General features: G+C 38.8%; 1 protein-coding gene across 1 annotated transcript in view; it reads left to right on the forward strand.

Annotated features, from left to right (window-relative positions):
* Positions 1-505: 505 nt before the first annotated feature.
* Positions 506-23,575, forward strand: part of phactr2 (phosphatase and actin regulator 2) — a 34,639-nt gene continuing 11,569 nt past the window's right edge. The window contains exons 1-3 of the mRNA XM_030772334.1: positions 506-635; positions 22,490-22,657; positions 23,261-23,335. Coding sequence (XP_030628194.1) covers positions 506-635; positions 22,490-22,657; positions 23,261-23,335 — 373 coding nt within the window. The remainder of the gene's footprint in view (positions 636-22,489; positions 22,658-23,260; positions 23,336-23,575) is intronic.

Consider the following 23,575-nt stretch of genomic DNA (forward strand, 5'->3'; position numbering starts at 1 on the left):
AGTCATGATCAATCAGGTGATTATTTAGTTGCAAGTAGAATAAAGGACATCGCGTCACATTAATGATACAGAATAACTCATAACGACCTAATACGCAATCGTTTAGTGTGACTGAATACACAGTAATTATTCGAAAACATATATAAAATGAAGCATGTGTTGTAAGTATTTTAGGGAGTTGGCAGTTACAGGTCTCTGTTTGAGTAACTGTCATCTTGTTACTTTGATTTATGAGGGTGATACAACTGTGGTCACCTGAGGAAAATTAAAAACACATTTCACTCTGTCGGCACCAAATTGCGGTATGCCGTTGTGACAGGTTTGACAGTTCCTTGTTCAAATGCTATTAGTAGTGCAAGGAAGCCAGAGGGAGGGTCTAAAGCAACGCCAACTGATAGTAGACGTTCGTGTCTTCTCATGTGTTGCGAGGCACTCAGGGATTTTTCTTTCTTCGTTTTATCATCTCTACTGTCTTATCGAGTCATTTTGAACCTAAGGTATTGCGATGGCCGATGAAGACAGTTTTCCCGACAAGATATACCCTTCGCTGTGTCCCATAAACAGAGTCCGTTCTCAAAGTGATACCTCTGGTTTCAGGTTGAAAATATTTACAAGGCTGCGTTCAGCTACTTCAGGTAAGACTACTTAACCAACAGTAACTTTTACCAAACCCTCGGCCCACTGATAAACAGCATAAATTTTCAGAGGATGTAAATTAAGTCAACTGAAACCAAATAATCTAGTTTGTCAATAATTTTAAAATGGTATCCCTTTGAAACATTTGTGGTAATTGTCAAGCCTGAATTAACCACCCAAAGAAAATGTCAGTACTTAAAAAAAGGGCAGAATGAAATAAAGTGATGGCATTAAAAAAAAAAAAAACCTACTTACTGTACTGTTAAGTACGTGATGGTAATGGTGTAGACTGACTTCCTGTCGTCCCACATGTAAACCATGACATCTATATGGATGCTTTGGGCCTCCATATATCGACCTTAAACTCATAATAGAGATGACTGTTCGTATTCTCTTGATTTCTCTATGATAGGGTGAGACGTTGTGAGAATTTTAGTAGTAATGCTTGTAAAAGTCATGACCTGCTTTTAGCCAGGGTGGCATCTCAAAAATAAAGGTTCAGCAAAACAAGGAGGGTCCTCAGATTTGATAGTATGATTTCCGAACAGATCATTCCAATTAGCATTCACATGACATATTGGTTGGTGGGCCACTTTTAGCTACGTTGTACGACAAATAGCAAAGCAGCAGAAGCCCTAGATTGCTCTACCTTTACCCGAAAAAGCGGTAAAATGCGTTAAATAACGGTAAGCAGTAAATAACAATAATTGCTGTGCACTGTGCTTTTTAAATTGCATATGTGTATTTTGCAGTTCAACTCAACCGACTTTTCTACCAATTCTGAAAATACAGTGCCTACACCTTTAGCTAAACATGGATGTTTGTTTTTACTCATAACTTTCTGATTGCACTTGAATTCTTCTGAATATCTGGAAAAGCACATGCTACCTCCAAAAGTAACAACGGTATTAACAACTGGGAATTCTCTTCATTCAGGTGGAAAATATAAAATATGCAAAATATTTTGAAAACTGATGGGCCCACACAGGTGTGTTTCCTGGTTTAATTGAGAAATTAACGTCCCATGTTTAGGGTCAAGTATAAAAATGCAGGCAGACTGAGGCATGTATTATTTTGGCTGCCATGGCTAGAGGAAGTAGTCTGTGTACCTTTTAAAATGGAAGTCATTGTTGAGGCACTGTTAAGAAGAGCCCCAGGGACAAAACTTTCTCAACTTGCTTATGTTTAATGGGGAACACTGGCTTGGTGAACACTGGTATAGAAGACTGTAGGAAGACTAGAGTCAACTGTGGTTGAAAGTCAACTGTGGTACTCAGCTGTGGTCACCCTGCATTGTCTAGATGCAAGGTATTAACCATGCACCATGACTGTCTTTGTCACAGTATTTCAACCCCACTAAATACTTATGGGGGACTCTGGACTGGCCCTGAAACAATATTTTCCACTACTATCAAAAAAACACCAAATAATAAAATTGTTTATGGAACGATGTTGGCTTATATTGAGACAAACTGTAGCTGTTCTGGCTTGTGGTGGCCAACACCCTGTTAAGACACTTAATTATAGTGTTTACAGTCAAAGCACAGTGCAGAATCAGGATCAGTGTATATTCTTTGTTTCTTGAAAATGTGTGACTCCTCATTTGAGAGCCCATACAATGAATAATAACTATTTATAATCATGCACACTGTAAGCAGTACACAAAATTGCTTATAATATTTAAACCAACAAGAAAATTTGCATGATACAAGACTATGTATGAGCTGATAGCAGGGCATTTTCAAATGTCATAAATGCTCATAGAAAGACTCAATAATAGAGCAGCAGCAAAAATGATGCTCAACTTTTGTCTTGTCCCCGTACAGCATTTAGATCAGTGTATATTTTTACACCCGTGTGTTGAGTCAACATTTAACCACTTCCTGTTAGCCTGTTCTTACACTTAAGCAAGTAACAGCATTCCTTGAGTCTCATCAATCTATTTCACATTATGAACATTTTAGAATAAAAGTATTTTATTTAGCACTACCTTACAAAATCAAAACAGAATATAATTTTCTACTGCTTAATTTCCCTGGCTTCAATTTTTTTTTCCAATTTCTGGTACTTAATTTTAGGATATCACAGACTTTCATTAACACTGACAGAAGGCACTGAAAACCAACTAGCCATTAGACTGTTGTTATTTAACAGTTCTGTAGAAACAGGAAATTAGTTGTTAGGCGTTATACATTTATCTTTCGTGTTAGAATACTGTGACGATGTCAGCTGCACACTGCACTTTGGAAAGCAGCCACAGGGGGGTGAACAAGAGCCCTTTGAAGCTTACGCAAAGAGCACGATCTCTTTTGCCACTCTCCCTGTCTGTCCTCTATCACTGTTGTTTATCTTTGTAAATGTCTTAGGCCAAACCACCACTAGAGCAGCATCCTCAGTGAACATATCAATCATTAATACTCTTCTGCTGTATGACATCTCAGATATGGGTTCCTGTAACAGGAGCAGTAGTGATGCCCGTTCTGACTGTGCTGTTTAATGGAGCTTCAGGGAGAGAACCTTTCCTTAGTCAGACACTGCATTAAAAAAAATTAAGTTACAAGGGATACAGATGGATAAAAAATGCTCAAAATGTGGTATATATCACTGGCTTCTTAAATCCTATACAAGCGCACGTGCCAGTGTGATTTCATATCCTTCTTTTAGCCTCTTGCCTTTCTAAAAACAGGCCTTTTTATTCTTTTAGGCAGGGGATATCAGAGCAGAACGCCTCTTAACCAAAAGAAGGCCTGTCTGAGTTAATACGTAGGTTTTGCTTCTCTCAGATGCTGGTGTGAGTTTATGGGTTGTTCATACAAGCATTCAATTAGTCGTGTAATTACACAGTGAACACAAGCCTGCTGTGAGAAGCTGTCTTTTCCAAACAATCCATTACTCTGAAAATAGAAAGCTATTAGGACCATTTGGATTCTTCATTGTTAAAAATGCTCAGATTCTGCATCTCTCGTAAGAATGTTATGCTAACTCTGTCAGCTTCAGCCTATCACAGGGAAAATGTTCTGGTTCTGCTCTTAACAGAGGTGAAGACAAGAATCCCTATGATGACTAAATGTGTTGATTTGGAACCAGTGACTTGTCAGGTTTTAACACACGCTAAAAAATGTTTTCACATGCAAAAAGACCAAAAAAAAAAAAAGAAGGAAAAGAAAAGAAAAGAGAAAGAGCACAGCTCCAAAGGTGTTCGAACAGTAGTTGCTGGATTTGCGATCAGAACGGCTTTGGATTATTTTTGTGTCCGCCTCCTCTGCTTTCCTGTGCTAGACAACGTGAATCATTCTTCAAGCATTCCCACTCTGCATCACTCATGCAACTACCCTTAAAGCTAATGTAGATGTTAGAGAATGAATCATGTTTCCTCTCTGGCATTTAATGATTCAGATGTATTGACATGAAAATGGCCGTTAACCTGGAGATATTTTAAGTGTATATGAATGATTATGACGAGTCTAAGAATGGCTCTAAAAGCCCCTTTTTTATACACTTAGTGAAGTAAGAACATATTGACAAATAAAAAGGGTCTTAACAGAGTGTTTGGCCTGCATGTACCTTTGGCTGCCACGGTATCTTGGCATTGATTCTATAAATGTCTGAAACACCTTTCTGCCATCTTCCGTGAAAATTCTGTTATTTGATGTTTTGTTTATGGTGGTGAAAAACAGTGACAGAATCTCCCAAAGGCGACAGAGACTTTCCTGGTAAATGACTGATATCTTGCATTTAGACACAATGCATGGAGGTCACCTAACCAGTTATCCAGAGTTGTTCTTCAGTTTTACCCTACATATCAAACCAGTGTATGGATATCAAGTGGAGTATTATGTTCTTGAGCATAAATTACAATGTCTTTCACGCCAACATCATTACACTACTGTGCCACATGAAACATCAGCTAATAAAATACTCCTCTTCACCGACGCGCCTGCTAAGCATGCCCCGACTCTGGTACTCCTCTTTGAAAGTCACTGATATCGGTTTCTCAAGACCTAGCAGGCAAAATGATGGAGGACTGGGCCCGGTCAGTGTTTATGTTAATGACTGTCAGCGTGCCGGGACGTTAGTAGCTTAATAATCTCAGGAGTCACTCCTATGAATGATAAGCCCTTATTTATTTAGGCATTTCCTTTACTTTGGGCTTTAACTGTGCATTCCCGTATATTTAGCCATATGTAAACTGCTAAGATACTCAGTAACAACGCACAGTAATTATACTGACATTAACAGTCACGTGACACCACTTTTTGTCACACTGTTCAGTGTACTTTGCTCAGAGTCAGAGTGCCTGATATGTCCTTTCTGATGAAGTATAGAAATGAATGACTGAGTGTAGCAACAACAGAAATCTAAACCTAAAAAGTGATCCGCTTGAATTTTGGAACTTGCTGTAACCTTGTATGCTTGTTTTTAGGACAGACAGTGAATAACTAACAGAAACAGCCCAGTCTATTGGAGCAGATGTAGTTGCTCCCAGCTGTTTGATTCTGATGGATTTCATTGCTTTGTGAATGCAGGAGACGCGCTTTAATAATTCAGGTCTTTGAGCAGATTGGAGCTGCCATCTTACTTTGAAGGCTCTGTCTGTGTGCCAGCTGAGCTGTCTGAAAGGTTGTAGTTTTTTGTTTTTTTTTCGTCGTCACTGTACAGTTAAGGAGAACATGTTGAGAGCTGAATCAATAAGAGACATTACAGTGGATCTCCAGTTGTGCAGTTTTCTTCTGAGAGGTTGGCAATGTATTTGCATTTTTTTTTCTGAGAGCAGGATGCCAGAGCAATGGTACAGCGATTTATCCTAACCTTTAGCCTAAACTTGGGTTTCATACACTCAGTCAAGCAGGAAATTATAGAAGCAGAGCATTTCCACTTGACGTCACTGCTAAATACAGCTTTAAGAGGTGGTAATGCCACCGCCATTGTGTTGATTAGCTATGCTAAGCCTTCAGTAGCTCTCTGTGGAAAGTATCTAATTGAGGAAAAGGCTAGTATCTAGCATCACTCATCTAGTTGCAAGTGCTTCTCTGGTGCTGATGCAAGCCACCCCTCGCTGTTCCTTGCACTTACAAACCCCATTCAAATTGCAAGGTGCAGTTAGGAGAGTAAAGCCACATGAGAAGGTTCTGAGCTGACGTCTGTGATCACTCACCAACATCCCTGCCTCATCATGGCTCTTGTAAAACTGTGACAAAGCAATGCTCGTGGGTGCCTCTGCACAAAGGCCATATGAATGAGAGGGGCAACACGCTTTCATCATTATTGTCTGTTCGCTGGCCTCCATTTCATGCAGCATTTTAATGGGATGTCTGTTCATTTCTCTGGGAATGAGGGAGGGCAAAAAAGTATAGCTCGCAATCCAGATCATGAACCAGACTGTGTGTTTGAGATTGCAGAGCGTTTGAGGGATTTCAGCTGCTGATCAGCTCTGGACAACACATTGTAATGCGGCACCTGTGATGTCTAATCACACAAAAAATCATCCTTAACTTGCCCTCTCTCTCTCTCTCTCGCGCTCTCTCTCTCTCTCTCTCTCTTCCCCCCGTCTTGTATGTGTGTGTGTGTGTGTGTGTGTGTGTGTGTGTGTATGTGTGTGTGTGTGTTGGGGTTGTGGTAGAAGGAGCTAGCTTTGCATTTGTGGAAATTGCTGCCCCTTTTCTCCCTTTCAATGATGTAGGGGATCCTGTGGTTCAGGCATAAACACTTTCCCTCATCTGAAAACCAAAACAGTTCACGTGTTTGGAAATAATGGGATTCATGAAAGAACACCACCTGGATGATTCAAATCACCAGAGCAAGACCTCCTCACAAACACAATTCATTAGAATTATCAAACAAATATTTGTGTAAGTCCATCTATGATCAGTTGATATATTGACAGATGAGGGCAGAAGTTTCTGTCATGCTATATATAGCACTGTATTCTCTAGTTAACCTAATTATCAAACAATAACCCAACTTGGTTAAAATGTGACACTTTAAAGCCTTAACATCCCCTGAAATCACACAGGATCATACTGAAGTTCAGTGTTTCCATGATACTGTAGCCGTTTAATTGTGCTGTTTCAATGGTTAGTTACTCTCGGAAATGGACAGTGGACTTTGACAACTTAGCATTCTGGCTAGCACGACGGAAAATATTTTGCTTATGAAGCTAAGGGGGTTTGTCTATTAGGACGGACCTCCTCTAATATTTCAGTTTTTATTGAACTCAACTGAAATGATCAACCCCTTGCACTATATAATTTAGAAAGAGAGAGGCAGAGAGAGAAAGAAGGAGAGAGAGAGTGAGAGAGAGAGTGTGGGTGTTGCAGTGGCTCAGCCCAGGGATTCCCATGTCTACATAACTAACAAGGTTTACTGCAACCTCTCAGCAACAGCACAACATCGTCCAATCGCAGCCACTCAGTGTTATAAATCAGGAGTCACTCCGCATGTTACACCAGCAATTGTTTTGGGGTTTTTTTCCCATTTTTTTTTTTTTTACCTGACTTGAAGTGTACCTATACACCTAATGTAAATGCTCATAGTGTTGCTGTTACAGCACAATCTGGTCTGCAATCACATTAGACTTTCTATGGCAACATAATAACAACCTTTTTGCTCAGATAAGTATGCAGCATCAAGTGGGGCTGAAAGCCTGCTCTCTCAAGCTCCTATACTGTAGAGAGAGACAGCAGAGGCTATGATTCATTCCATTTGAATGGTAGCCAACTTTGATGTTGAGTCTGAGACCAAAAATAGACTAAGATTGTGAGGAGACTCTCACCCTTCCTATTGTTATCATTTCTCTTTCTCTTTACCTCTTTTTTCTCTCTCTCTCTCCCTCTCTTTCTCTCTCTCTCTCTCTCTCTCTCTCTCTGCTATGGGTGGCAGTTGAAAACCCCCAGTGGATTGGGAGGTTCCACTTGATGGGTTCAGGCCCTCTCAGTCAATTCAAGTTAATGGAGGTAATGGCTGTTTGTCATCCGCTGGAGTTGGACGCTCTTCCTGCTGCGATCTATTGCAGCAAGGAATGCTGAGAGAGTGTTTATGGGAGGGGCCAAGAGAGAGATAAAAAAGATTATGAGAGGGAGAGGAAGAGAGAGAGAGAGAGAGTGAGAGAGAGAGAGAGAGTGAGGGAGAGACAGAGAGAGAGAGAGAGAGAGAGTGAGGGAGAGAGAGGAAACAGAGGAAGCAGAGGACCAACTCATAGGAGCGATCAGGTTCTTTCTTCCAGTCATGGAACATGCCCGTAAGTATTCTTAGATATACTGAGGGGGGTCTGTGTGAGGTGTCGGTGTGTGGGGGAGAGAGAGAGAGAGAAGGGTTGAGTTATCAAAGTACAAATTTGCAGGTACAGTGATTTGCTTGTTTGTCACCTGTTGTTCTGTATTGGAGAGTGAGTCAAATAGCCTAATTCTTTGGCAGTATTGTGAAACTCTCCACTGTGTTAGTGTATACAGCAGTAATACATGTGCTTGGAGGTGACTTGCAAGTACACAATCTGGAGCAGTTTCAAAATTGGATTAATGCTTTTCCATTGGAGTATTCATGACATCTCGCAGTGTTATGTTTTATCAATGGAATAAACAGACTGCGATATGAAGTGTTGCTGTATTATACCGAGGCTATATTTGGCCAGTGTCATATGATGTGTTCTGGTTTCGATGATTTGGCTTGCTATGCTTTTTTCGAGTGTAATAACAGTCCAGCATAGCTATTAGGGGTTGAACTGCACTAAATGCACTTTTAACTACAGATTTCATGACAGTAAAAACAAAAAACACATTGAATTTGTATTTACAGCCAGCAATATTGTCTATCGCTTTACAAAACTTTTATCAGATGTTCTCATAGTGGTAAAATACACACACACTGAATTCTGTGTTACACATGTTTTGAATGGTTGCTTTAACCAATAAAACAGGTTTTTTGTTTGTAGTTTGAACCTAACTGCTGACACAGTTTTTCTCTGGTTACGTTGCGGTGTATTTACTTTAAATACTGTATATGGATAAATGCTTTTAACATTGTATATTGTACATTGTATATTATATCCATTAGTTGTTGGATATCTTCATTTGTTTACGCCTGTAAAAGAGCTTGAATGCGTAGTCAGAATATGTCAATGTTACTTTTACAAGATATTTTGCAAGGCAAAACGTTTTCTGACCAGGAGCAATTTGTGAAAATCAAACTTGGTTTTATATTTGCATTGTCGTTACATATGCAGAGTCTTCACTTCTCACACCATATGTAAAGCAAAACTAAAACTTCAATTGAAATCCTCAGAAATTAAGGTGTGTGATTCCAAGAATGTTAAAACAGCAGCTGTTATGAAGCAAACTACAGCTGCACGGAATGCCCCTATAAGTCTGGACGAACCAGTTCCTTTTACGACAATTAAACAATCTTCAGAGGTAGGCTCAACAGCACCAAGAGGTACTGCATTTCTGCCAGTCCAGTCTTAGCAATATTCAGGAACACAGTTTTATTTATGCAACGAAATGAACATTTCCAAAGAGCACCTGTACCTGTTCAAGCCCAAGCTTGCTTCTTGATTTATATAGACAGTTGCATTCAGGAACCATCTCACTATACATCTACACAGGGAGATGGTGGAGAAAGGGTGAGACTTAGCTAAGGTGGCTGGATACCGATGAGATAGTAAGAGTCAATGAAGCATCAGGAACCATTATGAGCAACTTTGTGTCAACAATATTTGAACTGATTTGCATGATGTAGTGCGTCAAAGTGACGTCATATTTGTGATGGTATAATGAAGCTGCTACTTTAAGAGACCAAAGTTCTGAGATGACTGTTGGAGAGAAGATTTACCCATTTTTACCACTCTTGACGATCGTGTTACCTGTCTTACCTTAAAGGCATATTCGAATGATAATGAAGTCCAGGTTACTTTTTTACCCGCTCATATACTTGTTGAAATTCTTACTTTGTTCTTTTACCTGCATGGCATTCGCAAAGAGTTAGCTTCTTTTGACAGTTTTTGCCTGCTGTTTGCATTTCTGCAAGCCTGTCTCTATTCTGTCGCCACAAGACCAGTATAGTCCCGTAGGTCTCAGATTCGCTCACGAAAAGGTGTCAAATGCTTAGATTTGCAAAAACATCAGTAATTAAGCTCTAAAAAGTTTGTTTCAAAATAATGTGTAATGTCATCAAAGGTTTATGTGAAAAGTTACCGTTCCTAACCCTAACCCGGGTCCTAACCTTAACCACTGGTTCCTTTTTCATATGACCTTATTTGTGGCATTTTGAATAAACTAATTTTCATGAAACATGGTTGAAATGAAAATGAGAACTAAGAAATACACTTAAAGGATAAAGCATGGAGTTAAAAAATGTCAAATGCTGTCACTTTCCCACAAAAATATGTCAGATATTGACATTGCCTGCATATCTATTTTCATAAGACCAGGTAGATTCACTTTGCATAACAACAGACTTTTGTTCCTTAATCTTCCCTGCGGCGTATTTTTGAGCACTATGAATTTCATAAATACTGTGTAACTAACATAACCTATGGCAGTTATCTCTGGCCTGAGTCATAGGCCATGTTTTAGTACTCAGAAAAAGCTTATCTATCTTATATGCTTTGTTTGCACTGATCTCAGTCAGACTTGCTGTCTTCTAGTATTCACACACCCTGCCTGTATTTAGGACAATATTCATGTACTATTGGAGGCAGTGAAAGGGAGACTGTCACAGAGTTTGTGGATACTGCTTTAGAGTCTCACAGTGAGATGACAATGTTGTGCATGGTCTTATTACCCGTATTAAAGTTAGTATCTAGCAATAGGGATGTGAAAGTGTCTGATAGCGTAATTTGTCACTTTTCAACAAAGTTATCATAGAACATAGAGCATTAGATAAGTTGTCAGTAAGCTGTTACATATTGTGTTTGACATCATATGGTATATCAACTTTTAAAAATAATAGCAATGGATATTACTCAGTAGAGTGCTGGAGACAGCTCTCTGCTCTACAAGAGAACAGCCCAGAGGTTAGGCTGCCCCAGCTATGCTTTCTTCTCCCTGCTGATGGGAATATTAGATCCTGTTTCCCCACACTGTGAAACACAATGCTTTACATTTTCCCTGCATCATGCTATTATTAAATGTCCCTGATTTTCAAACAAGAGCAGTCCAGGGCTGAGGGAAAAAATCAAACCATTCTGTGACAGGATGTCAAATATTGATCGACGAGTCTGGCACTACCTTGTTGTCTCCCATTAGTGAGAATGAAGGCCAAAGAATGTGCTCAGCAAAAAAAAAAAAAGTTCTCTATCAGTAAGAGAAGCAATAGGAACTGGAGAACAGTGGAGCTACATAGGTGTTGTGCATGTACAATACATATATAATGTACAGTCTATATGTATTATATATTTCTCTCTCTATTTTATATATATAAGACAATACACACACACACACATCTCTCTCGCTCTCTCTCTATATATATACGTATGCATCATATACGTGTGTGTGTGTGTGTGTGTGTGTGTGTGTGGTTTATTTACTTTTGTTTGTGTTATGACATTGGAGACTTTTTTAAGGTCATCCCTAATGTAATCTGAAATTATAATGGCAAATGTGGCATGGTTCACTATTCAAACATCATGTAATAGCCTAATAAAAGTGCCTTATGAAGTGCATAATTCTATTGAAATTCCTTATATAAGAAAATTTAAGTATTGCATTAGGATGGAGTGAATTTATGAATGCAATTACAAATTAATTTTATAGACTTTTGGCAAATGCAGTACCATTAAAGTTATGACACAAATAGTCTACTGCCTTTAGTGAGTTGCTAGCTCTACAAACGTACAGAGAAGACAAAAAAATTAAACCAACATTTAACAACAATCCCCCAAACAAAAACAAAGAAAAAAACAAAACATCCAAAAAGAACACTGGCCTGGCTAATTAAATAAACATGCAGGCAAGCACATTCAGTGTAGACAGAGGACACTCTTGCCAGCAGGGATAACTCTTGTCTGCTTTTTGTGCACCTGATTGAACATGACAACACCTTAATTTTGGACATGTATCTCTTACATTTAGCCAGCAGGGCCCTTGTCATTCGCTCAATCCATCTCACGCTTTGGGTTATATAAGGCGCATTTAGCAAGATAAATATCGACATTTGTCTTTTGATAGTGGCATGCAGTAGTGGAACAGCGTATCTGCATTTAAGTAGTTTTTATTTTGGAAAATGTACTTCCTTTTTTTCAGTTGAATAATCATCGGTCAACATCGAGGATAACAGAACATGTCTCTGTGCTAAAATCTCACTGTGACAAACCTTATCGAATTTGTGGAGCACATCCCTCTGCTGGACAGTTGAAGTAGCAGAGCTGAGCTGCTAGCTGAAGAATCTCAGGCTTACTTTATGACTTCATTGCCTTATTGTCATAATCTTGCATGACTGTGTGCTCTGATATTATTGATCACATACTCATTCATAACAGTCATTATACTGCTTTACAGTCTTACTTGTAAAGCATTAGCGGAAGGATGCAGTCATTGATTTCCGTAGATTTGTTGCCTAACAGTGAAATTATCACTTCCTAATGATGAGGAGTTTTGCAAGCACAGTACTATTAAGTTACCTTTCAGTAAACTACTCTGATGTTCTCACATTCCATGGTTAGAAATTTGCATGCAGTCGTAGAAAAGGATGTCTATATTTACCAACATGTTATAACTTCTGGCTTTAAGGTTAATAAATAATCTAGGGGTGAGGAAGACCTAAATGGCACCACCTAAACAATAATTTCCATTTGCTTGTGCTGAGCTGTCAGTTACCAGTTAATATTTTATGAGCTTATCCCCAACCTTTGTCAAACAAGCTGTATTTATATTCAGGAAACATCCTGTGCCTTCTTTTAGCGGATCCCTGCTGTGTTCCAACACTTCAGGTTGATATTCTTCTGATCAGCACTGTCTCTCAGTTTAGTCCGAAGAGGACCCGTGGTTTACTAATTCTGTAGTCTTATCGACAGTGAAACAGCTGAAGCAAACTGCATCTGTCTCTTAAAGGGAATAAGTCCATTAGTATTGATACATTAGCTCTGTATTAGCATTTGGCCGGGTTGCATTTGCGCTTGATGGGATGGAGAGTGGAGTGAGAGGGCCTCTTTGGTCCTAACTGTCCAACATTGTTTGCTTCCATGTGCACTTAAAGCTGTACTCTAGTGCAAATGGATGGATTTTTCTCTCTGTTCTCGGTCAGTTCGGGCTCCTGTCTCTAGGGGCATTTGACTGCATTGGATAATTTAAATGAAACCCTTCAGTGATCTCTCCCAGATGGAGGACAACTACGGTATGTGGACCAACAATCCTATCACTAAGTGAATAAAATACATATAATAGAGACAGAAGTATAGATATCGCCTAGGCCTAGGAGATGCGCGTCAATTATTTGATGTTGCAGTGTTAATGTGTTAGTACAGCTTTATTAATGTGGAAAAGCTTGTTGAATTTTGCCCAGAGAAGTTCCAGGGTGTACTTAAGATTGTACTTTTGAGCTCTTACATACAGGGAAGCCACGTAATCCCGCCAATCTGCTAGTTGTCACATTCTTGGTCGTGTCAATCAGGTGTGTTCCAATTGTCCTAAAGCAATAAAGTGAAGAATGGTGAGTAATGCATGAAATATCAGCAGACTTTTTTTTTTTCTTTTTTGGGGGGAGGGGGAGGGGGTTGTTTGTTTGTTTATTTTTAAGTGGTCATATATGGATTTCTGACTAATTCTAATCACTGTTAGACTTGAAAGAGACTTGATTTTAAAAATTGCGTGTGTCACTCTTATGAGGAACACATTGTCTTGAGCTTTGTTAATCCCAGCTAGTTTGTTGGTGTACTGTTATTGTGTGAGTTTGCTCATCGCTTAGGAAATACGAACACTCACCCATTTAGCAGTAATTTGCCTGCCCATCCCCTGAGGAAAAGCTTGTTTACCGTGCTGCAAATAGAAAATCAATGTTTGCCTTTGTGACAAGATAGATGAAGGTGCTACTACCATGCCTCTTATTGCTTTTTGTTTCATATAATAGTGTTTTTCATTTGTTTCCAATCAAAAATGATCCTCCTTTCACTGACTTCTAAGATTAGAGAGGATGAATGGAGTGGACATTAGACAAATCCAGTAGTGTTAACACATTATGATAGTTTCTGCTTCTGGCACAAAAGAAAACCACAAGGTGGATGTGTCAATATTTTCCCAACCCTTTAGCACATGTTAAAACTGTTAGTATACAAAGCCATTTAAGTCAGTGTCTTCAGAACGTAGCCAATGTGAATTTCAGCATTTCTGAAGAATCAGACAAGAAAAGGAAATGACCAATAGATGGCAATCCTTCTCTTTCAACTAAAACAGGTCTGAAGTAGGTTGTGCTTCTCTTCTTGATGACTCACCCGAAGCCTGTTCTGTTTTTAAATATATTGGCTCTAGTCATAAATGATGTGTGTCATGCATTCACTGTAGCATGTTATGACTCAGACTTCTGGTCAGCGTTCAAGGACGGTTAAAAGGAGTCTTAAAATTGCCTCCTTAGGGATGCAACTGGGCATACAGATATCATTGTATTTCAGGTACTTTACATCAGATATTTTGGTGGTTTGTCTGTGCTTTTTTCGATAATCTGTCGAATTGGTTGTTTTGAATGGGCTTTAGCTTGGTGAATATATTGATTGTATTAAATATATCTTCAACAATGAATATAGTGTTTAATGCACTTCTGTGTATTCATGTGTGTGAAAGAGAGAGGAAGAGAAAGAAAATGAGTGAAAGAGAGAGAGAGAGAGAGAGAGAGAGAGAGAGAGTTTATCAGAGAATGCTAAGTTTAATGGCAGGGTGTTAGTTGAGCTGAGGCAGACACAGTGTGTCACCAGAGGGGCACACGACTATAGTCACCTGCTGACTCCTGAAAGCTCCAGCTGACTTCACTGGAAATATGCCCTCAGGTCAGAATACAAAGGCTCTTAAGAAATATGAAATATTAATGTGATTTTTTCAATTAACCCCAAGATTCCATATGACCAGTATTATACAGCAGTACGCTTTGCCATCAGAGGATTTTGTCAGTGGCCAACTTGGCTCTGAGTCCAAGCATTGATAATCCACCAAAATCAGTTATGTACCCTTTGATAACAAACCAGTCTTTGCTTCAAAGCAAGTGCTACATGGAGATCTACCATTTATTTGTAGTATGGAAATATTTATTGTAGTATGGAAATATGGAGGGTATGAAAAGAAGACAGCACGATGTGTTGATATAGCTTGTGGTCTAGCTTTAATGAGATATAGCAGGAAGAGGGGAAGGGGTGTGCTCAGTGAGAAGTTGCACTGGAGAACAATGCCTCGCGTCTCCAGAGCAGGCCTGTTTCCGTCAGGCAAGGACAGGACTGGAGGAACCCTTCCTGCCTAATTCCCACCCGCAGCCTCTGCAGAAGAGGTTTAGAAGAAGAGCTTAGGTGCAGCAGGCATTTACTGTAGGAAATTAAGCTCTTTCTGGTCTGGGGAGCAGGACCAAGGAAGACGATTTTACAAACATCAAGAAGTTCAGCTAAGCTTTCCATTAGTTTACAGGGGCGGAAACAAAACAGATTTTGTGCTTCATTTCAATTTGAAGGATAAGGAAAATGAATTAATAGGCCTCTTGGAACTCAAAACTTTGAAGTATCAACACTTTCAACATTCATTATCTATGTCAACTTAAAACTGTACTGAACTTAGTAATAAAGGACCTCCAGAGGGTGTTTATAAATGCACTAATTTGTCAGCATACGAAAAATAATGAGGTTCCAAAAGGTCATACTTCAGAAAGAAAATTCTTTCAACAATGCTTTATCTTTTGCTCTTTCTCATTGTTACAAGTTTTATGTTTCTCTTGTTTCATTGCTGCTATTTTGGTATAACGCCGTCGGTGAATTTGCTTGGATTTATGGCTTTTTAATGTTCTTCAAATTTTAGTGCATACACTTTACATGTCTTCATAAAACATGTTTTAAATCTGGTCTGATCACTGATGAGCAAATACATTTGAGGTACCACTGCAATGTAAGGCAGAAGCAGATTTCGACAAACTTGTGCTAGGAGGGGCTAAAAACTTCCTCCTCATGACCTCTGGCGCGTTGTAATCTGCGTGAAAGAATGACAGGCATTTAGTACGAAGAATCTGGCGTAATGCTCTTCTTGCTAGTTCACGAAGTATGGAAAAGCTTTTATGAGCAACTTATCGTACCATAGCGTGAAATGAACCTTCAAGCGAGTCGACTGAAAAGGCTTGGTCGCAGATCTTCGGGGACTGCTTGATTGTTTGCCCAGCGGCCCATTGAAGATAGAAATGGGCCAAACATCAGTCTCCACTTTGTCTCAAAGTGCGAGCGGTGAGTTTCCAGATACATTTTAAGCGCAATTTAAATGTACTATGTAGGCTTCATGTGCTTCACTATTCTGTCACTGGCGCTGAGAAGATTGTGGAAGCTTTTTTCACCAGTCAAATGTTTATGAGTTGACTAAAGTCAACGAGTAGGATCTTATTTTGAGCAAACAGTTGGTGGTTTCCTGTCGTTCAGCGTGAGTAAGACATTTAATTTATCACTGAACGTTTTGTCGGTAAATTATGAGTCGGTTTCCTATCTTCTGTTAGCATTTTAGACATGGGTAAATGGAGAGTTGTCTGTTAGTAGGACCCTGGGTTGTGCATCGTTTGAAACGTGTGTTTTTCCCAGGTTCGTATAGTAGAGCTCAGCCTCTTTGAGCTATCAAGTGAGACCGTTACATTATAGAAAACGATTTGCCTCCTCGTCTTCTGTAAATTTAGCTAGAGTAGGTGTTGTAAGCGATTTCCCTGTAACTGGAGGGCTACCTCCAACTTTTGGTGTTTATAATTGATTTGTCCAGTTGTTTAGACTTATCCGGTCCTTGGGTATAGGCCACTTACAAGTTTTATACAATGTCGAAGAGGACTAATATGAGTACATTTATATCCTTGTCTCCTTTTGGTCTATTCTGATCCACAAGGGTTTCAAATCAATTCCTTTAAAGATGTCGTGCCCTCAATGTAGACTCCTCTTAGTGATTTTTTGATTGCTTGAAAAGCATCGATAGAAAATTTATCGTATTGATTGTACAGGGCTCACTTTTTTGTACTGCGATAACTGATAGTCTAGTTATATATTTATAGAAAGAACGAAATGAAGATACATATGTTTAGGAAGTGTTTTATCTTCTCTCTAAAGAAGCATATAATAATAATAATAACAATAGTAACAACAACAACTTCATTTGACATTTCAGCTTTCAGAGAAAAAACTTTGTGGTACTGTTGTAGAGGACACTGTGTCCTTTGAAGTCTTTTGTAATGTTACATCAATACACAGTTATTTCCTTTGGCAGTGTCAAAAGGAGAGTATGTCATCAAGTTGGAAAAGGAGGAAAGCAGTTCTTTTCGGATGGGATGAAACATTTTCAAAATGTGGCATTAATAGAGACGTAGCAGATACATGAAAAATACCATATTTCCAAAGGAAACTTAAATTTCTGTTACAAATACCTAACTGTAGCATAAAAAGTACTGATTGAGCCATGTTAGATTAACTGTGGATCTCATTATTGAGTGAAAAAAGGTGATATATCAGCATTCTATGTCATTTAAAGCCAGGTGTATCTTTTCCATCATCCTGGCTCGAACAGACGAACAAATGTTTTGGTGTGAAGACTTGGCCAGAAATACTGTGGGGGTGAATTTGGGCCTAAATCTTTATGCAACAAATCATGTTTTCTCAGCTTTGAAAGGCTTTTTGGTAATCCCTGGCCAGTGGACTTTGCCTAGCTGTTCAAGCTATTCATTTGGTCATATGCAGGGCACATTTGGTCACGTTGTGTCATGGTTGGTTTTGTAGGCTGTGGTTATTTGTAGCCCTGGTGTGTGAGGTTCTAGTCTCCACATGCCTTAACAGGGAGTTCCCAATTTGTTCATATCAGTGAAGTAATTTTTTGGTTGATTAATTCAATTATTGGTCAAACCTTGCCTATCATAAAGTTAAAGAAAACGAAAAAAGAAATGTGCGAACAGATACCTGTGAACAGTGTGCACGGCATTTTTCATAATATTAAAAGTTTAATTACATTCCATAAAACATAAGTATTCATCTGTTAAAGATACATGTACACATGTAGAATTTGTCATGGACCAAAGGGTGGACCACAGGATGATTGATAGCCTTCATCTGTAGTCTGAGGGTGTGTAAATCTTGAAGAAAACATAAATTGGTATGACAACAAGATTAGCTAAGATTATCTGGAGTTTGCCATGAGTTCACCTGACCCACAGTATCACGCACACTCTGCATTCAGGGTGAACCTCCAAAAATATTGAGCGTGACCTCAAGCCGCGTGTGTTTTGGAAACCCAAGCTGAAAAGGAAGTACTGACGGTGTTTTCCAGTGTAAACCTGTAAATCATTTTATTGGCGAATTCCATATCCTGAATAATTCTGGTGAATCTGAGTATGTAAGACCTAGTTTTTTAGCATGATCTGTAAATCCTTTTATTCCCCACTAGCAGCAAATGGAATTGCCCATAGTTTCATACTCTGTTTGTATACTGCAGTGGTTGAGAATTAAGAATGTGACATGTTTCCTGTAATTAACTGAACAAAGGGAACTTTTTTTGTGGGGCCATTGTTTCTGCTTATCAGGAATTGAAACTGTGGGATTCGGAAGTTGGAAGTTCATCTGGCTCATACTGAAATCAGCTTAAAGTTTGTTCGTTCTTTTGCCTGATGCTACGTACATTGTATTTGACGTGAAAATTGAGATTATGGTCACATGAGTCAAAATGTACAGGAAGTGAAGGTAGACCTGAAGCAGAGGGTTGACCTTAATGCATGCGCTTGAATATTTTAGTTACATGGGATTGAGAGTTTTGTGTGTTTCATGAATCTATATACCCAAACTCACTGTTATCTGGACCTTAAGTGTCCCAGAAGTTCACAATGTGTAGAAATTCAAAACATCCAGACATGTAACAGCAGTTACAGTTTTTATAGTAATGTCGTGATTTTCAGTTAGTATGCTTAACTGGACATAGGTGGTGTTCTATCTGTTTTTCTATAGTCTCTCTCTCAATTGGGATTGAATTTGTATTGACCAGTGCTGTATGTAAGATACATTAACTGTATTTCTTGAGTTGCCCAGCAGCTGATTACAAGGTTAACACTGGGATCAGATTAGCAATTAATATCTATATTTATGTAGTTTTGTATGAAGAGGAAAAGTACTCTGGTGTAAAAATTCTAGCACATAGCTTGTTAAGCTGTATATGAAATGTATTCATTATCTTGTGATTGCTTCTAAAACATAACAGGCAATAGGGGTATGCCCACATTGCTTTTGGTCAGTTTTTGTGTGTACCATTTTACTATGGCAAGTAAGAGTTAGACATACATGGTGGTTGGTGGGTTGTAGATCACACACCCACCTCTCACTTCTGCCTGCAGCAGTCTTATCTCTAATTATAGACAGCAAGGCAAGCCAGTGTAATTGTACCAGTACCAGTCCTCTAAGCAGTATGCTGTTATGAAATACTCATGGGTAACAGATGTACTTTAGATGAGGACTTTTTTTCCCCATCCACTTGAAATTGTTTTAATTTTCCATCCATGCTCTGTCCAAATAAAAATTTGTGGCACAGTTTGGTTTCTGGAATAATTTGCACCATAGATTTTGCGGTAAATTGTTTTGTCATTAGTTTCAAATAGTTATGTTTTGAAGTTCCTTTTTTTATATTCCTGCCTCATTGGAGAGGAAAGCAACTGTGTTAAAACGGTGGTCAGATCAGATGCTTTACTTATTTGGATCTGCAGAACGGTTTTGTACGCTAGAAATGTGATTTTAACATATAGGTTACATGCCTTGATATTCAGAAATGAGTCTTTTCAGTAAAGCAGTCTGCATATAGCATTGAATAGTTGACCAGAGATCAGGTTATCTTAGAGACATTCAAGTTGAGCGTATATGAAAATACCCAAGTTTCTGCAAATAACACTCGTTCATTTCTGAGGATAATATTTTAGATTAAACATATTGTTTGAATCATTCATTTCATCATTTCATAAGAGGGATTTCTGTTCCCTTGTCCAGGGCATCAATTTTTCAACATGAATAGAACGCCATGTTAAAATGACTGTTGTTTGAAGCAAGGCTGTTTATTGTTATTTGGATAGTCTTAAAACCCTCTTTCTTTTTAAATTATTTAAATCTTTTTTTCTGAAGACCTGAATAATGAGGCACTTCACTGGCAGAGACTGTGCCCAGGGACCGATAATGTCTGCCCAGTGGTTGGTGACCATGTTGTGAATGTCATGTGGACTTGACCTTCCTTGAATTTGCTCAAGGGACTATGAGCTTCACTCTAAATGTAGAACAGACCTTAGGAACGATCCCCTGCCAGCTGTTTACAGGTTATCCGAATCATGGACTTTTGAGTCCGTGCGAGATGTGCTTGTAGAGAAGGAATATTCTGGCACTCTCTAGCAGGGGCTTTAGGAGTCTCTTGAGGGTATACTGTGTTCCTATAACATGTAGCTACTAATGAAAGCCGTCATAGAAGTGTGAAGAGTAGTCCTCGTTTTTTTTTTTACCCTCATCGTAATGATGTGAAAGATATTAATAGTTATAATCTTCCGAAGACAGTGTCACACTTGTCTCATTGACACATTGGTAATGACGTCATTTTGTATAGAAGGGGTAAGACCTAAATGTTTCTCTTCTTTCAGATAGTTAAGCCTCTGTTCTCCTTTAGACAAGTATAATTTATTGATATATTTTTTTGAACATGGAACTAGAAAAGATACATAGGGACCTGTTGCATAATTTTATTCCAGTTTATGGCTTTATTCCCAAGGGTTTTACTCTGTTTGAGCAGCTGCAGCTAGTTACTGTTTTTTGAAAATGTCAACATTTACAGCTTTCTTTGATTGGGCCAGGTCTTTTGGGAGTGTTGTTATAAATGTCATCAGGATTAGTCGACTATAGATATATGAGAGGCTGTGATGATCAAACAGTAGAGGTGAAAGGCTGTGATGACTGCCAACCTGCCAGGAGTCCATCTTGGTCAAAACCGTATGATGTTACGTGAATGAATTACAATGCATGCAAAATGGAAGCCATAAACCATGTCTTACCTATGATTAAACTAGGCTTTTACAACAAAGCACTCTGATGAAATTTGTCATCTTGTTTCTTCACTTGACTCAAAATACCCAACAATAAGACAGTATTAGAGTGTGTGACGGTGACCGTATAGACAGTGTAGATTCATTCTTGACGGAACAAGCAAGATCGCAGAGGGGGAAAAAAATCACAAGGTCAGAAAGAGGAAGCGATTGTTTCTGTTTCTCGAGTGTGCCTGAACGTGGCAGTTAAGAGGACCCAAGTGTTTATTTTTTTACTGTCTGCTGGGAAAGCCCCTGTACAGTATCATTCTCATTTATGGTATTATTCTTTTTAGTGTAATGACTCCCCCTCATAAAATCTGAATATTCATCATTGTAGGTGTTTTTGGTCATTTCTTTGTTGAGTATAAGGTGTGTGTGTGTGTGTGTGTGTGTGTGTGTGTGTGTATGTGTGTGTGTTGGGGGGTGTCATATGCTCTGTGAAATTTGTGAAGTGTGTGCGTGTAAGCGTCATGCAAAGAGAAAACATTTCCAACAACCTGTTACATCTTAACTTTGTGTTCAGAAGAGGGCCCATGTATTTGCTCCAAACATGTTCAGTACCAGACTTCCAGTATCCATTGTGAACTGAATAATTTTCCACTGGTCAAGGGATAATGTAAAGTTAGCAGCTACACATCAGTGTAATACAGTATTGAAATGGACAGTTGAAGTTTGTCAGCAAAAAAGAAGTTGGATTATAATTCCAGAGCCTTAAACACAGTTTGCCTTAAGCAGAGTTATGTTAAGTAGTTAAAACAATGTGTATAACAAACAGTGTGACATAGAAGTAATGTGTGTAGTTTGATGCAGAGTATCAAATTTGTGTCTAGGTAAGTATGTGTCAAATATAAATGTCCAGTTATCAAGCATTTAGAACATAGTGGCCACATTAATTACGCACCACGTGCCCCTGGAGAGTGCAGAAAGAGACCATTAGCAGTCTTTGAGCGGTAAATTCTGTGGGGTTTGTCTTTTTGACAGTTGTTGAAATGGCCAGTTTCCCCTCTTGCTGTCTAACAAGTCAAAGCAAATCTGCTATCTGAGTGGTTATACTGTAGTTTGAATTAGATGTGACTGCAGAAGGAATGATGAGTCTTCGCACATAGCTAACTTTTGGGTACCACTTTGCAACACAGACCCTTGTGAAAGACACCAGATTTCTCTGGAGACTATGAAATAGTTGTACTCTGGAAACGATAGTTCTCTTTATCAGGAAGGTCTAGCGAAGCCCAGGAAACTCTAATGCGTACTGCACCAATATCACTTGAAACTATAAAGTGTAATGTTACGACTGCCATATTGCTTAAATTGTAATCTGATCCCTTATCACATCAGTTACAGAAATATATGATTGTTTTAATTGTATTTAATTGCATTTCATGATCTTTTTTAAGTAGGGACGACAGTTTCTGCAAGCAGATTGCTGTCTAATTACTAATGTTTGCAACTAAAAGATAAAACCAGTTGTTGCCATTTAACTTTTTTTTAACAGCTTATATATGTTCGAAGATAAAGAACATTGGCAACGTTATCATATGAGGAGTGCAAAACATGCTGCTTGAGACTCCATTCTTTTTTGTTGTTGATTGATTCCTCCGTCCACATTCCTTTTATGTTTTATTTGCAGTTGATGGACTGGAAAAAGCTTCACTGGCAAATTGTGATGTCGTGGTTGGAGATGCACAAGCACAGCAGCTGAAGCAGAAGGGAAAGCTTTCTTCTCTAGGCAAGATCTTCAAGCCCTGGAAATGGCGCAAGAAGAGGACCAGTGAAAAGTTCCAGGACCTCTCCAAAGGTAGGGAGCAACCACTGTTGGACGCGATCGTAGTCTAACCAGGACTGTCCATCATAGTACTTCCTGACCGCTCTTTACTCTTTGAACTATCAGCTATACTATTTGAGCTTGGAAATTGTATGATTATGTTGTCAGTTACATCTGTAGTAGACCCCTGTAATTTGCTCCAAATGTATTGGTCAAACTTGATTAAGAGTTTCTGCGTTGAGAAAAGGATTTTCAACTGTGTCAAGGTTGCCTGGATTTCTGTTTAGAAAATTTTAAAAACAAAACAGGAAATTTTCCCTAAAATCAAACTAGAAAGAGACTGTAATGTGTTTCATTTGAAATCTTTTCAAGACTTTTCATAGTAAGCCAGGACCCCTTCCTCTTCATGATGCCACACTCCTCTGCTCCTCTGATCTTAGCATTGTTACACCGTATAAAGCTGATTTAATATTATTGTTATTCTACCCTCAATGGAGTGGTCCTGTGAGTCGTTTGTATGCTGCTGATATTTTCTTGTAACTGTGTCATATTGTTCACTCCAATAAGTCAAGGACCTGCAATAGCACCGTACTGTAATGTTCAGTTAGTTACCTTTGCTTTTACTTGTCTTTGTAGTCCTGGAGAGGAAAATATCCACAAGGCAAAGTCGTGAGGAGCTTATAAGAAAAGGTGTCCTCATTCTAGACCAAGGTGAGATTTCTGAGGCAGCTTTAAAAAACATGAAAAAGGATAAATATGCCACATTGTGACTTTTCCAGAATTCATGTCATGAGTGAGCCAAACAAAACATCTCTCACATCAATTAGTAATTGACCGTCTTTACACAGAATCACATTACACAGTTTTATCCCTGTGTTTTCATACTTTACACTCTGCACCGGAAGAACAGGCTTTTGTTAAACATAACATGGTTTAGTTGGAAGACACATT

Source organism: Chanos chanos, chromosome 4, assembly GCF_902362185.1.
Source record: "Chanos chanos chromosome 4, fChaCha1.1, whole genome shotgun sequence".
Lineage (NCBI taxonomy): Eukaryota > Metazoa > Chordata > Actinopteri > Gonorynchiformes > Chanidae > Chanos > Chanos chanos.